General features: G+C 49.2%; 1 protein-coding gene across 3 annotated transcripts in view; it reads right to left on the bottom strand.

Moving 5' to 3' along the window:
• NSF (N-ethylmaleimide sensitive factor, vesicle fusing ATPase) overlaps window positions 1–15,768 on the bottom strand; it is a 74,843-nt gene that overhangs the window by 22,161 nt on the left and 36,914 nt on the right. For all 3 annotated transcript variants that reach the window (XM_042021615.1, XM_042021614.1, XM_042021613.1), the window contains exons 9-12: window positions 7,329–7,528; window positions 5,370–5,535; window positions 4,758–4,832; window positions 2,823–3,010 (exon numbers count right to left, since the gene is read on the bottom strand). In XM_042021615.1, the coding sequence (XP_041877549.1) occupies window positions 2,823–3,010; window positions 4,758–4,832; window positions 5,370–5,535; window positions 7,329–7,528 (629 nt within the window). The remainder of the gene's footprint in view (window positions 1–2,822; window positions 3,011–4,757; window positions 4,833–5,369; window positions 5,536–7,328; window positions 7,529–15,768) is intronic.

Raw genomic sequence — 15,768 nt, 5'->3', positions numbered from 1 at the left:
CTCCAAGAGCCACGGCCACATCCCAGCCCCACAGAGCCATTCAGGACAGCTGTCCCACCCCCCTGGGGGATGCTGAAGTGCAGAGGATGTCTGTGACCCCCATTTCAGAAAAGCCACCCCAGCTCAGAACAGGACTGAAGCTCTGGCCCATCCCTGCTGCTGCTGCTGTGCTGCAAACCAAGTGTCAGCGAGGTTCAGACCGGTGCCAGTGTGGGACTGATCTCGACCCAGTTTAAATTTCTAGAACTTACTGGGATTATATAGGTACCCTTTGGAGCTGGGAACTAAGACAAATCAACTACTTTTAACCCTCAAAGATGTGTCTCAGCCCTTCCCCTCCCACAGGATGACCTGCAAGAACAGAGTGCACCTGAGCATGGGAAGGAAAAATAATAAAAACAATGACATGGTGCTTGTCTTGAAGAGCAGCAAATGCAGGCCCTAAACAGCAACCACAGGAACCCAGCCTGGCCAGTCCTCCTGTGCCAAGCACACACCTATAGCCAGAGCATGGCTGAAATGAGAGTTCCTTCTCCCAAAAACACCCACCAAGCAGAAACACAGATGCCAAATACACAACTGAGGGGATCTTTAGTACAGGTGATCAGTTTTCTACCCGCAGAGGCAGGTGAAGGTACCTGAAACACTTCATTTACTCCTGAAGTTGTGTTTACACTCAAAACCAGGGGGCTCTTACCTCCCCAGCCTTTAATGAGTTCATGTTTTAATTTTTCACACACACAGTTTGAGAGATAAGCACAAGAGTTTAAACAACTCAGAAGACAATGCCCCTTCATTTTCCATTCGTGCTCTTGCTTCTCACAGGTGCTTCTGAAAACTAGGTCAGGCCTATGATGTATATTTTAAATTTTCAGTACTTGGAAGAAAGAATAAAGTACTTTACTGCATATTTTGGCTGAAAACAACTGCAGAATAAAGAATATTACCCAAAATCAAAGTGTCTGAAAAGCAAAACAATGCGTGGCCACTTCCCATGTGGAAAGCACATCCATACATCACTGAGCTGTGGATCACAAACCACCCCAGAGGAGGGGACTGCTCTTTCACATTTGCACATTGCCATCTCCCCTTTTCCCACGTGACTTCCTGGCACAACAGGGAATAGATCAAAACGCCAACGCTCCCCAAATTCGCCCAAAACTCAAGCACTGGGAAAACAGCAACTACAAGCAAAATTAATTATTTAAGGAAAATGTTTTGCCTGCAAAGGGATGAAAATACTTCCAGAGGTGCTGATTATTTTTTTAGACAGAGCACAAGAAAATGAGGAAGTGATGATGTTTGTGGTTTTTTGCTATATGAAACAATAACTTGTCAAGTGTTATGGTTATACAAGACTAATTAGCAGAAAGAGTAATTTTTCCTTTAGAAAGAGCACTCCCAGGAGATACAAATGTCTAAGCAGCAAATGATTTCTCACTTAAATGGAAGTGTGATTTGCTCTCCTCACATTCAAGGCTGAGCAGATTTTTACAGTCCCTGTGCTATGGGATTGATGTCCAGGGCTTTTCCCTGCAGGAGCTGCCCCCAGTCCTGGCCAGGGGAGCAGGGGCTGTGCCTCAGGCTCCTTCCTCACCACCTCATCATCTCGTATTTCAACACCACTGAATACTGAGCTTTGCATCTGCCTTCACACCCCTTGACATTTCGGGGCCCTGAACTCCCTCCTGAAGACACACTGACCCCCCCAGCCAGCGGGGCTGGGAAGGCAAGGAAATGTTCCTGGAGAACAGAGGGAGCTGGGAATGTTGCCTGAAGCAGTGGACATGGGGTGATCACCACGTAAGCACTTATTTGCAATGGAAGGCTTTGTACAAACCCCTCTGAACCCAACCAAGATTTGGAGGCAAGGATTCCTTCCATGGCTGAAACACTTCTCCACACCAAGCACATCTCCTCTGCCGTTCTGGGTTCTTCCATTAGGAAACAGTGAACAGCCACCCCCATTCCCTGATCCCAGCACACTCACACTTTTCATAACCCTTCACCATGCTTTCTTCAGGCTGAGGAATCCCAGTTTAATCATTGTTTCAAAGAAAACCCTCCTGTGTACCTCTGACCCCACTGCTGCCATTCCATACCCTGGTTCTAGCACGATCCAAGTACACCAAGGATTTTATCCATGATGGAATCACAGCTCCACTTTTGCTGTTTACCTCTCCTGGTAAATTCTAACCTTGTTATTTTGCTGTTTTCACTGACAAGGACTGAGCTGGGATTTCCAGACCACTCCAACTCCAAGAACTTGACCCCAGGTGATGGTCAGATTGCCCCATCCTGTCTCTACCTGTTTGAATTCTCTCTCCCAGTGGACACCTAAAATTCACTGGCATCTTGTGCACTCGCATCATTTCAAATGCCCCCTGCAGATCTCCACTGGTGACCTTTGTCTTTATGCCCCCAAACCAGCTCTGAGATTGCAACCTCCCCTCCTTACAGATCATTTATGAACACGCTGAGCTGCACAGGCTCCAGCAGAGCCTCCTTATAACTGCCTGTTCTGATTCCCACCTTGTCTCCTGGCTCCAATGCACAAACTGTGCTCAAGACTTTCAGTTTTTATCAAAACACCCTCAAAAATCATCTCCTTCCAGCCCACCAAGCTGTGCAAGAGGCACTTGGAGGGCAGGAAAGGGAAGAGGGAATTCAGAACAAAGGAAAAGCACAGGGAAAAGGTGATGCCCGCATGAATTTCATCTAAGTTACACTGATAGGCCACTTTCCATTTGGAAGTAAACATTCAAGATTCCAAACTTTATTATTTTCCCTTTTTTACCCCAGTAGGAGACAACAGGACTGACCTTAATGTGTCTGTTCATGGCAGTGGACTGAGCAGCTCGAACCAAACCTTCCAGCTCAGCACCACTGAAGTTTTTGGTCTCCACTGCCAGCTCTGCAATGTCCACGTCCTCAGCGAGCAGCTGGTGCTCCCTCATCCTCACCGTGTGGATGTGCAGGATCTGGAACCGGCCCTTCTCATCCGGCAGGCCTGGGATGGGGAACAGAGCACACCCAACCCCCTCAGCACAGCCCTGCAAATCCCCTGTGCCTCCCCTCAGCGTCCCTTCCTGCCCCTTCTCACCAGGAGCACTTTGCACTTACAGTGAGGGTATTTGATGATGCTTTTCACTGAGAACATTCAGTTACATCAACTCATTAACATTAAACTGAGCAGTGTCACCACCAAACCAGAGAGAAAAGCACAAGGCTGAGTTTCTTTCCTCAGGGTTCTTCCAAGTCAGTTGCTCTCAGACTTCCATCCCCAGGAATTCTCATTACACAATGACAACCTGGGCAGTCCCCTGGCATCCCTCAGTCCAGCTCCCACCTTGCAATTATCATGGAATGATTTTGGTTGGAAGGGACCTTAAAGCCCATCCAGTTCCACTCCCTGCCATGGGCAGGGACACCTCCCACTATCCCAAAGTGCTCCAAGCCCCGTCCAACCTGGCCTTGGACACTGCCAGGGATCCAGGGGCAGCCACAGCTGCTCTGGGCACCCTGTGCCAGGGCCTCACCACCAACCCTTTCCATAACAGATTTCTTCCTTATATCCCATCTGACCTGTCCTGTGTCCATTATAAGTCTCTGCTCCTTGTCCTGTCACTACAGGCCCTGGTAAAGACCATTCTGCTCCTTTATCCCTGGGGGTCACATCCACTAATTACTGAATCAACTGAAATTTTACTCTCCCAAAATCCAGAGCTTCCCCTCTTCACATGGCCCATATCATTCCCATATATGTCTTTTCTTTGACTGACTGAGGTGATCATTTCCCAGCCTGCACCTTAGCAAGTCCCTTCTGAAACACACAACGGCTGATACAGGAAATTCTTGTCTTAAAACAAAGTGTAACCTGTCAGTCTGGCACATCATCCTGGCAAAGCCCCACTGTGCTCAGCTCCTTCCAGCCTGCCACCCCAGCCTCTACTCCAAGGATCTGATATTTGCACTGACTCCTGTTTGTGCTGAGGGGATGTGAAAAGACATTTTAAAACACGCACAGCTCCCAGGAGAATCCACCCTCTGTCACCTGATAATTTATTCCAGGATCACTGAGCTTTTCACCAGTCCCAGGCTGTTCTCTATTCCAACTTTCTTCAGTGAATTGTTACCTCAGCACTGAGCCCCCAGGCCAGCCACCCTTTAGGCTCCACCATGATCTTCACTGACCAAATTCTGATCTCAAATGCAAAGTCAGTGATTTGTTCTCACGAATCTGAGATGATCTGGGCTTAATTTCTTAATAAAGCCTACATGCTCAGATATTCTCTAATTTACCCTGCATTGGGGTGAGGCAGATGTGCACAGTTACAAAGGTCCCTTTCTAGTTGCTGGCAGACAGCTGCTTCTCCATTGCCAGATGAAATGGCAAACCAAGCTCTTGGCCCACTTTTAGCTCACCCACTGCTCTTGCCTGCCCTCCCTGCAATTTGCACCCAGGAATGACCTGGTACCATTATTTGCCTCCTTTTCTTCACACAAGAGATTCAGGCTCCAGCCTGCCCATCCCTGCCCACTCTGCTGGGCAGAAACTGAGATCAGGTTTAGTAGAGCAGGAAAGTCCAAGGTGGTATTTTATTGGTCTGATTTAATTTATATTCTGGAGGGAGCTGCATGAAGTTCAGCACCTGAGCCATCCTGGGGGTTGCTCACATTTATACACTTATGATCTGCATTTGCTTTGTTGCTGTAGGTTCATGGAGCTGAGGAACTGGGAACTGCAGCGTGCTTACCAATCTCCATCTTCACCTCCAGCCTCCCCGGCCTCAGCAGGGCCTCATCAATCAGGTCAGGTCTGTTGGTCATTCCTAAAGTCAAAGTTGAAACAAAACAAGTGTTATCTGAGTTTCCTGAGTGGGCTTCCAGCCCCTGATACAGCCCACAGAGCCAGGGAGCTACTCAGAGTCCCAAGAAAACAGACAGAAGATACTCATCTTCTGGAATGTTGGGAAAGCCATGCCCTGAGGGAGAGTCAGGGCAACAGGGATCAAACCTGTGCCTGTGGCTGTATCTACCTGTCTGGTGCTGCACCTGCAGGGCTCCTGCAGCAGGACAACACAGCACGGCTGGAGCAGCCCCACTCCCCCACAGGCTCACACCTCAATTCTATCAGTCCTTGCAGGTTTTCTCTAACTATGAAACGCTCCTTATCAAAAACTCAAAAAGGAAATTGCTGAAAGCAGAAGTATCTGCCAACCACAGCAGCATGTCCCTTTAAACCTGCTGCTGATGCTGCTCCAACAGCAGCCATTCCCTATGGAATGGTTCCTCAGCTGACCTGCAGTGAGGAAAACACCAGCAGAGTTCACCCAGCCCCCAGGACAGAGCAAGGCAGCCCCACCTACCGATGACCAGGATGTTGTTGAGCTGCTCCACGCCATCGATTTTGGAGAGCAGCTGGTTCACCACGGTGTCGTGCACGCCGGTGCTGCCGGCCATGCTGCCCCTCTGCTTGCAGATGGCATCAATCTCATCAAAAATGATGATGTGCACCCCACTGTTGGCTCCGAGCTGTGGGAGAGAGGACGTGTCAGGAATGTCACCGGTCTGACTGCTGAGAGCAGTCCAGAATCAACAGTGACCTCACACCAAGCTCAGCCACACAGACACACCGCTGATACTCCCTGTGTGCTCAGGATCACACGTGTGTGTGTGTGTGTGGATCTCACCCCTTTGCAGGGGAACATCCTGCCCCCCTCCAAACCAGGGGCTTTGGGGGGCTCTGCCCAAACTCAGGACTTTGCAGCTACACGGGTTCTGGGGAAGAGCACGAGGCTGAGCAAGCAAAACAAAGCCCAGAGCTGGAACACGCAGCTCAAAGGGTCCCAGCACTTGGTACCTGGGAAAGCTCTCCAGGGACAGGGAACAAGGCTTCTCTGTGGAGGGAGGGATGCTCCAGGGTGGGAACACCCCAGGTGCACTGAAGTTAGAAAATACACAGCTTGCCAGAGCAGCTTTGTTGTTAATATTTTTTAGGAGCCCAGCCTCTCCCTGCCAGTCAGCCCCAGAACTGCCATTTCCAGGTTCACTCAGGGCTGAGGCAGTTGCAGCTGGTAAGAGAACAGGATACTTTTTGTGACTGCATTATGAAGCTTTTTCCCTTCAAATTCCACCTCTAAACCATCTTTTGTGGCCAGTGCAGACCACGTTATCACTGGGTGAATGTGCTGGCCCTGGCAATCTGCCCCAGACACAGGCAGCACAATGCCAACCTTTCGGAGACCTTTTTAATCTCCCAGCTGTCATCAGGCCCAGCCCCTGCAGCCAATATCGAGTGTATTTTAACAGGTGTGTTATTGCCAAGGGAAAGCAGCTCCCAGAGGTACTGCAACCACCAGGGAGCAGGAGATTGCTCACGTGGGGCTGTGTTACCCCACAAAGCTGATTGACTGACTAATAAACCTTCTGCTGAAGAAATGAAATTATTTCAAGCCACCACCAAAATCTGCATCTTGTGAGCTGAATAAAATTATGGGATCATTTGCTAATGACTTCTTAAAAGACTTCCCTGTATTTAGCCTGATGTGGTTTTCTTTACCAGAAAATCTGTCAAGATCAAGTGATCCACAGCAGAGAAGAATTACCACAGCACATATGAAATAAGTACTTATACCTTGAAACTCAAGACTGAGGTTTTGATAGCCAGCTAAAGCAATGGATAAAAAACCAGAACCTTTATCTCCACTTCCACTTTCAAAGATCTCTAGTTCCGAGACATTATTCTCATCCATTAGTTTTCTACTGAGAAAAATTAACCATGTATTGATTATAACACTTAGAGTGCTATAACACACCAATATGTCTGCAACCCAAACATGTGCAATCCTGAAAGCTTATTTGGAATTTGTACTATGTTATGTGCCAGCTTCATTTAGTAAGAAAACTCCAAACAGATCAATTATGTCTCTCCCACCAAAAACAAAAAAGAAACTAAAAACAGAGCAAAATTTGTACAGTCTGACTTTTAAGGACTTTTGGAGCAGGTGACAGCACATGACCCAAAGCAAGCAGGGTGGGCACTGCTGTATTACTCCCAAGTAACTGCATGGAATTCCAGCACACTGTCCCTGTCTGCAGAGCTGGCTGGAGCCCAGCTGCCTTTCCAGCTTCCAAGACTGTTTTCACAACTGAGATTGTGTGAGCCTGTACAACACCAATATTCCACGGCTCACCAGGAATAACCATAACCCAAAGCCAAGCAGTGACTCTGCCTTTAATGTGAGCAGTAATTTTCAGATTCCAGACCCTTTCCAGACTCTCCCAGGCACATTCCCACCACCCCTCCCGTTCCTGTGTGTCCTTACCCTCCTCTGCTCCTCCTCTGCATCAGCAAACAGCTTCCGGATGTTGGCCTCGGACTCTCCCACATATTTGTTGAGGATTTCGGGCCCGTTGACCACCTTTGGCTCCCTGGCATTGAGCATCTTCCCGATCTGCCGGGCCATCAGAGTCTTCCCACAGCCCGGGGGCCCGTACAGGAGGATGCCCTTCACGTGCTTGCAGCCTGCAAGGAAAGGGAACAGGCTCAGAGAGGATGGGGACAGCCAGGGAGCACTGAGGGAGGCCCTTCTGCAGGGAGCTGGCAGAGATGGGCCTGAGCTCTGCTCAGTGCCTCTGTCAGAGAAATTCGAACACAGATTGGATCTGTGTCATCCCAACAATGTGCCAAAGAAAAACAACCCCTGGAACAGCACAAGTGCTCTCCATCCATCAGCCACACCGAGCTGTAACTCCTGGTCAGGAACACAGAGCACCAGAAATCTCTTGGGCAATGTGGAAATAATATACTTCTCACCAAGAGGAGGTCCTGGGGATGCTGCTCATCCCCAGCTAGAGAGGGGCTGCAGATCCTCTTTTTCACACCCTGCACACCAAGCAGTCACAGGTCAGACACACTCATCTGGTTCTTGAGAGAGAAAATGAGGAATATCATGTGATAACACCAAACTTTTTACCCCTGTACTGGGCTTTAGTGAGTCCCATATCACACATCCAATTTGTGGTGATGCGATACCTTTATTGTATTTTTATATAAGTTTTCTGTACCCCAATGGTTCATCCCTACCTTCCCCACTCCTATTCCCAGTTGGTTTACCCCAGACCCAAGCCGCTCCCCCGGTGCTCCCTACATGGTTGTTCTCCTCCCCTTGTTCTAGCTCTTTCCCTATCAATCACCCAAACCCCTCCTGTTGTTCCCGAAGGTCCAGTGTCCATCATGTGAAACCTCCCAATTTACCCTTATATGGTCCCCATCAATCCCCCGAGACCCTACCCCTCTAGACACCTCCCCCTTTGGAAATCCCCTAAACCTCGATGCCCCATTGGGGCATGTGATCCCTTTCCCCTCCTCCCCTTGGGGCTATTGGCCCAAGGAAATGTCTATCCTCGTCCACATCCCTCCCTTAGAGATTTCTATTGGTCCCCAGTTAAGCCATCCCCATTGTAACACCTCCCTTTATAAGGGGTTCCCTGGAGCTGCTCAAGGCTTGTCTCCTGGGAGTTGCCTCCAATAAACTTGGATTATCCCGTGTGGCAAGCCTCCTTGCTACTTTTTATCCTCTCCCTCGGCGGGACTGCTGACAGCCACTGTGCCTGGAGCTTCAGCTCCCCTGGGCAGAGCTGAGCTCCTGAGGAGCAGCTTTAAAGCGTAGAGCCTCCAGCTGCTCCCCACTCCTGTCACACACCGCAGGAGCTGGCCCAGGCAGTGGTCAGTGGCGGTCATTGCAACACAGTTCTGGCTGCAAATTCATAGCGTAAATATTGAGAAAACTCAAAAAAGCTTCCAAGCCCAAAATCCTTGACCTGTAATTAGAAAGACCTGAAATACTCTAATTTGTTCAAATAACAGGACTTTGGACCCTGTGTGTGAGCACCAGCACTCAAAATTCTCTCCTGCAGGGAAAGAGAGGATGCAATTGCTGCTGAGGCTGGACACATCCCAGTCAGTGACAGGCACACGTGTCCCAGGTGTGCTCACAGCTCCTGGGAGAGGCTCCAGGTGTGAACAAGAAGAGTTTCCCTGAAGGATTTGTGGAATTTTGGATCTCCAGCTTGTGAGTCCCACCCATGTTTGATCAATATGCTGTCTCTGGATATCCTTATGCCCAAACTTCCCATGCTCTGCCTCACACTGTGCCAAGAGAGGTTGTGGGACCAGCCCCTGTCCACAATCAGGTTTGGTTTGTTCCTTTAATGGGACTGTCAGCACTTGGACCAGATCTGGCCAGGAGGAAAAGGAACTGCACCAAGACTTAAACCTTTGGCCTGGAAGCTGCTGTTGGAAAACTCTGCAGTAGGAGAGCAGAGATCAGGTACCAGCACCAGGTTCTAAACACTGAGCACCAGGCCCAGGGAAAGCCTCAGAGAAGGAGAGAGGGGACACAGGTTAGTGTGGCCTCAGGAGTGCTGGAGGAACGGTGGGACTCAACCTTAGGGGGTTTTTTCCATTTTTTAATGGATCGATGAAAATTTTTTACTCCATTCTTGCAGTTTGACTTCTTCAAGAATGCGACCCACCCAACGTGAGCCCTGCAGTGCTCAGGATGCACATTAAAAGCAAAACCAAAACAAGTAGTAGACTGATGGCCCTGAGCTCAGACTGAGGAGACCTGAGCTCAGTTTCCGCTAAGCTTAAGACGCTTGAGCACATGGAGTTGTCTGTCACCCCACAGGATGACTCCCCTCCTGGTTTCTGTCTTGTCTCAGCTCCTTGGTGACCTCACCCCATCCCACAGAGCCCTCAGGGCCACTCAGACCTCAGGGCAATTCTGCCTGTAAAGGACAAACACTTCTCCCTTATCACCTTCCCAACACTCTGCTGGGATTTCATTTACTCCTGAATGTTATGGCAATAAAGAATTGATTTCAATCTGAAGAACTGCTCAATACAACTTAATTCCTGTGACCCCACAAGATCTGTTCCCTCTCTCTCTGGCTGTTCATTCACTGCAATGAAGTTCCAGGAGGACACTGCCACGAGGAGCAGCTGATCCCTCCCAAACCCTGGCGAGCTGCACTGGGTGAGCACAGCAGTAGAGCTGAGAGATCCTGCTGGGCTTCTGTGCAGATAAAAAACTTACTACAGAAATCAAGAGTTGCAGCTAAGAACTCACGAGTCAGCATTGAGGCATCTGCGAGTCAAAAGCATAAACAATATAAAGTGTCAGCGAAGACAAATCTCACAGGGAGGGAGCGAGGCACAGATATTAAAATTAAAAGCTCTTCCTGTCACATCCCTGTCACGAGGGCATTGTTACCGTGGGGGAACACGATCCCCTCTGTAACCAAACAGCACCAGGCACGATGGTGCTGACAAGGGAACTCTGCAGGGAAACCCCAGCACAACAATGCTTCAACAGCTCCTGGGCTCCAGCACAAGGCCACCAAGGCTACAGAGGCACCAAAGGGCTCTGGCAGGTCAGGGCTGTGTTCCCAGCCCAGCGAGGCAGGGCTGTGGTACCGCAGGGAGTGGCTGTGCCAGGGTGTTCACAACACAAGCACCAATGGTCTAGGCCTGGTTTGTTCTTCTGTTTTCCTCCTAAGTCCTATGAGAAGTGTCTGAGGGAGCTGGGGAGGCTCAGCTGGAGCAAAGGAGGCTCAGGGGGTCCTCCTGGCTCTCCACAACTCCCTGACAGGAGGGGACAACCAGGGAGAAATTGGGCTCTGATCCCAGGGAACAGGGACAGGACAAGGAGGAACGGCCTCAAGTTGTACCAGGCGAGGGTCAGGTTGGACATCAGGAGGAATTTCTCCATGGAAAGGGTGGTCAGGCCTTGGCAGGGGCTGCCCAGGGAGGTGGTGGAGTCCCCATCCCTGGAGGTGTCCAAGGAACGCCCAGACGGGGCACTCAGGGCTCTGGGCTGGTGACAGAGGTGGAGACCGGGAGCAGGTTGGACTCAATGATCTTGGAGGGCTTTTCCAATCTTAATGAATCTGGGATTCCTGCAATTCCCAATCTCTCTCCCAGAAGGAGTACAACTGAGTTATATCCCTCCAGAAGCTTCTCTTCTACAGCCCAAAAAATTAGAACTTCTTGAAAAGCACAAACATTCCCCTCTTCTGCATGAGCTGCCTCAGCCAGAGCAGAGGCTCAGCCTGTAACACCCCACACCCAGAATCTCATCTCCCCAGTGAGAGTGGCAGTGCTTGGAAGGCAACAGACAAACTGGCCTGGACAAACCTGCTTAGAAACCTCCCAGAATGTTCACCCTCTTCCTGTTCAAGGGGAAAGGGAAAAGGAAAGGAATCCTAGAATACTCTGAGTGGGAAGGGACCCACAAGGATCACCCCCAGTCCAACTCCTGCCCTGCACAGACACCCCAACAACCCCACCCTGGGCATCCCTGGCAGCGCTGTCCCAGCGCTCCTGCAGCTCTGGCAGCCTCGGGGCCGGGACCATTCCCTGGGGAGCCTGGGCAGTGCCCAGCACCCTCTGGGGGAAGAACCTCTCCCTGAGATCCACCCTAACCCTGCCCTGGCACAGCCCCAGCTGCTCCCTCGGGTCCTGGAGTCTTTCTAAGAGAAATCCCAGCCCTGGGCCCAGCAGGTTCCCTGAGACAATTCCCCAGCCTCACCCAGATGAGCTCAGCCCGTGCTGGACAATCCGTGCTCCCCCTCCCTGAACCCATCACTGACCACCTGCTGCAAGACTTGGTTGCCACTGAATGGGCAACATTGAGAGCAGGGTGAGAGTCAGGTGGCAAAACATTCCTGAATCCAAAGCAATTAGTTTCTCTTCAAATAAAACTGCCACAAGCGGCTCCAGCAGACATTTCCCTTTACAGCCACGTTCAGCTGGCTAAAATCAAAGTTTTAAGCATAAGCAGGACTTTATTAAAATAGACAGGTGATGACAAATCACAAATGTTACCTCTCAAATCACAGTGGGATCCTCTGCACCACACAGGAATTTTGATTAAGTTTATCTCCCCTCTGCTGATTTCACCAATGTGGCCCAAATGTCAATACTCTTATGAGAATCTTTCTAAACACAAATTACAGCAGTGCAGACATCTCCAGCCAGTTCATCTTATCATTAGGGCTCCAAAAAAAGGTCATTGCTGTAACCTGATCCTTAAATTATGCCATTCAATGACAGTTAGAGGCTGAATAGGGACATTAACAGGAACTCAAACATACAAATATGGGAAACAAAATATGAGGGAAAATTCATAAAAACTGGTGAGAATGGGAGAGTTACTGGCGTTACCAATAGAAGTCAAACTCTGTTTTGACCCAGAACATCACCTGCCCAAAGACAAGATAAAGTTTATTTGTTCAATTCTCCCTCTTCAATTTATTGGAGAGATCGGAAGAACTGATTTTGTGTAACAGGGATTTTCTACTTGGGAGTGTAATTCCCCTTTTAATTAAAATCAAAGCATTCTGGTGTGATTGGATCACTCGGATGCACCACCAGGAACCTGCATAGATGGTAAGGCCCCAGCACAGCAGGGAGATGTTTATCTCTGCACATTCATCTTGGGGCAGGTTACAGGAAGTTCAGGGTTCCCAGACTTCACCTGCCACACAGGCAAAATTTCCCTGAAAGTAGAGCTGGTTGGAATTTCCCTCTCCTCTCATGCTGCAAGCCCAGAGTTACTCCAGCATCCCATTAATCCTCCCATGGGATTGACAATCCAACACGGAGTGAGACTGAAGGAACTGGTGTCTGCTCTGAATTCACAGCTGGGGCAGGGAAAGGGTCACATCTGAACCAGAATTTTTATTTTCTCAATGGCCAGAGTTTTGATTTGTCAAATCCTTTGCCTCTGGAAAGAGAAAACAAAGTAAAGTTCTCCATGGACCTTTGGAAACTGATTCCTCACCACATCCCACTGGCTCTGAGGAGTTCAGTGCACACATCTATCGGGAGGCAATAATGAGATTTATGACAAGGGCATTTATCCATTTCTGAGGGGATGTGCTAGAAATGAAAATAAATCAGCTTGAGAGACGCTCCCAACGGAATGCCTTTGGCTACAAAAACAGAATCAGGACACTCAGGAAAAGGGATTTTGGTAAGAGTATAAACAAACAAAACCAAGCACTAAGGGGAGCCAGCACAGTAGCAAAGAGTAAAAGTCTCCTAACAGAGCTGCAGAAACATCCCTAATTCCAGAGGCAGGGTCTGTGGGAAGCCAGGGGGATGGCTGAGCACAGCCAGGATGTTCACAGCCCCATCCCTCTTGGATGCCAGTAACACAAATCCCACCAGCATTCCCTACTTTCTGGGACAAAGCTGGATCATTTCCACCTGCTTAGAAAGCCAACACACTGGCATTTGGGAATGGCATTTGGGAATCACTTCCTGCCTTGTGAACATGTATGGACACCCTGGGGCACGGGGACAGCTCCAGGCTCCCAGCTGGACACAAACTGGGGATGCCAGGCCATGGTGGTACCACCAACCAACAGCCCTGCAGCCACGCAGAGCAGGAGCAAAGCCCTCCCAGTACCCAGTGATGGCTCTGGCCATCCCTGCAGAAATCCCTTGCTGCACGTTTGGTGTAGAGCCCCTTCCCTTCCCTCCAAACCAGCTGCCACATTCCTATTTTCACATCCCTGTGTTAAAAGGGAGTCAATTTCTTTGGCAGCTTTGCAGAATTTAGAAGCCCCCTCTCTCACACCCCTCCCAAGACTGAAGTCCTTCAAGGCAGTTCCCTCTGAGTCCAGAAGCTTTCCTTTCTCACCACCCTGATGCCCTCCTCGGAAGCTTTTCCAACTTTACTGCATCCCTTTTGATACAAAGGCTGCATCCAGCAACCCAACACACAAACAAATTGCACATCAGCTCCTTCACTTCCTTCCCCATCCCTGGGGGACACCTGGGGGGTCTAAGTCAATCTCTGGTTCTAAGAAGGGGAGAGAAGTGACAGATGTCAGGGACTTCTTCGCTGTCCTCCCCAAAGGAAGGGCACAGAGCCCTTAGACGTGTGCAGGAAGAGTTCAGTGCCCAGACTCAGCCTGGCTGGCCCTGGATCCAGGTGCCTCAGGGTGAGCAGAGCACTTTGTGTTAAATCCCATCAGGAGGAGAAGACCAGGAAAGCACTGGTCCATTCTCAGCAAGGAGGAAGAGTTAACAACAGCAAATGCTGAGTTCAAGCTGTTAAATACCTTTTTACACCAGTGAAGATTTGACATTCTATGTGACAGCTGATGTCAATAGAAGTGACAAACGGGCAGGAACAGGAAACAGAAGCAGAAAAAGAACAAGGGACACAAGAGCCCACAACTGTTGGATAGCAGCAGATCACGTGGACATGGACTTCACCCAAGGGAACTCAGGGTGCATGAAATCATCTCAGAGTCAGTGAGAACCTGAACAGGGTGGGTGAAGATGGAGAATGTCATCCCTGATGTTATAAACAGAAAAGGGAGGGAACTGTGGGGTTGTACTAAATTGAGAGGTCCCTTTCAACCTCAGCTGTTTTCTGATGGTGTGATACAGACCTAGCACTAACCTGATTGCTGGAAAATTGAAAATTCTGGCATAATTCTGGTCTTTTTAAGTAGGTAGAAGAAAACAAGAAATACAAGAAGTAGCCAGAACAACTTTACTAGATCAGTCTGAGACAACTTCCCTCAAGGTAAACGTGGGGGTCCCACACAGAGGGTTTGAGGAAACAAAGAAAGCAAGAGAGGAACCTTTAGACTTTCCTGAAGCTATAAATAGGTGTTAGACATCCTCCTAGACATGCAGGAAAAGCACAGCCTGAATGAAGTTAGAGGTGAATGAAAAGTAGATTAAACCCCACAAACTTTAAAGCACAGCAAGAAATGATCCATCCTGAATTTAGTGGCATGTGGTGCCTGGGAGATGGAACAGAACAGAATGCTCCAATTAAATCTGCACACTGCAAAGCCAAGAGCTACAAACACACTGACAGGCAGGATCAAATTCATCTGAAATCTATGCAACCTGATGCACAAGTTTCTAAATTGGGGAGGAATAATGAACTGCATGTTGCAAAACACAAAAGATCATCCCAGCAAGGATTCCAGGCAGGCCCAGACCGCGAGGCACAGGCAGAGCCTGCCGGCTGATCCAGAATGGATCCATTCCGGGGTGGGTCACCACGGTCCTGAGCAGGGACGGGAGGCCAAGGGAGGAGAAATAATGATGAGTGACGTAGAGGTTATGGGAAATGGCCTCAGAATCCCAGAGCTGGCCTGGAGAATGCTGGAGAGACAGGACCAGACTGGATGCAAAGGCTGAGAGCAGCACCCAGCACTGGGACACGCTGCCCAGCAGGGCCAGGCATTCCCTGCACCCCAGGTAAGGTGAGACATACCTGACATTGATTTTTCATTAAAATTACCCTATTCTCAGAACAGCTGGATCATTTCCATCATTACTCTTCTCTTACAGTATCTGAGTACTTTGAGAACATTAATGCATTAATTTTTTAAGGCAGCTTAACAGACAAGCCTCCACTTCAGACAGAATCTGAGGAACAAAATAATCTGAGTGTCTGCTCATTTCAGTGGTCCCTTTGTCTTCTGTTGATACTTCACTCCTCCATCATGAGCTGTACTTCAAAATAACAGAGCTCTGAGACCAACTGATCCCGAGAGGGCAGGTCAAGAGCACAGGTTAAGATGGTTCCCAGGAAACAGAAACCACCTGCAAAAAAATCTGATTTAGTTTATTTGTGGTAGCAGGAGAGGGTGGGAAATTTGGGTTCCATCTCAGTGTCTTAGAAGGAACGTGACCTGTAACACCAAACATTTCTGTATCTGTTA

This window comes from Corvus kubaryi, unplaced genomic scaffold (genome assembly GCF_017639235.1).
Source record: "Corvus kubaryi isolate FWS band 111438036 unplaced genomic scaffold, C.kubaryi_AGA036_p1.0 37152, whole genome shotgun sequence".
NCBI classification, from domain to species: Eukaryota; Metazoa; Chordata; class Aves; order Passeriformes; family Corvidae; genus Corvus; species Corvus kubaryi.
Note: the sequence above shows the minus strand (reverse complement) of the source record. Positions and strands in the feature narration are given on the sequence as shown.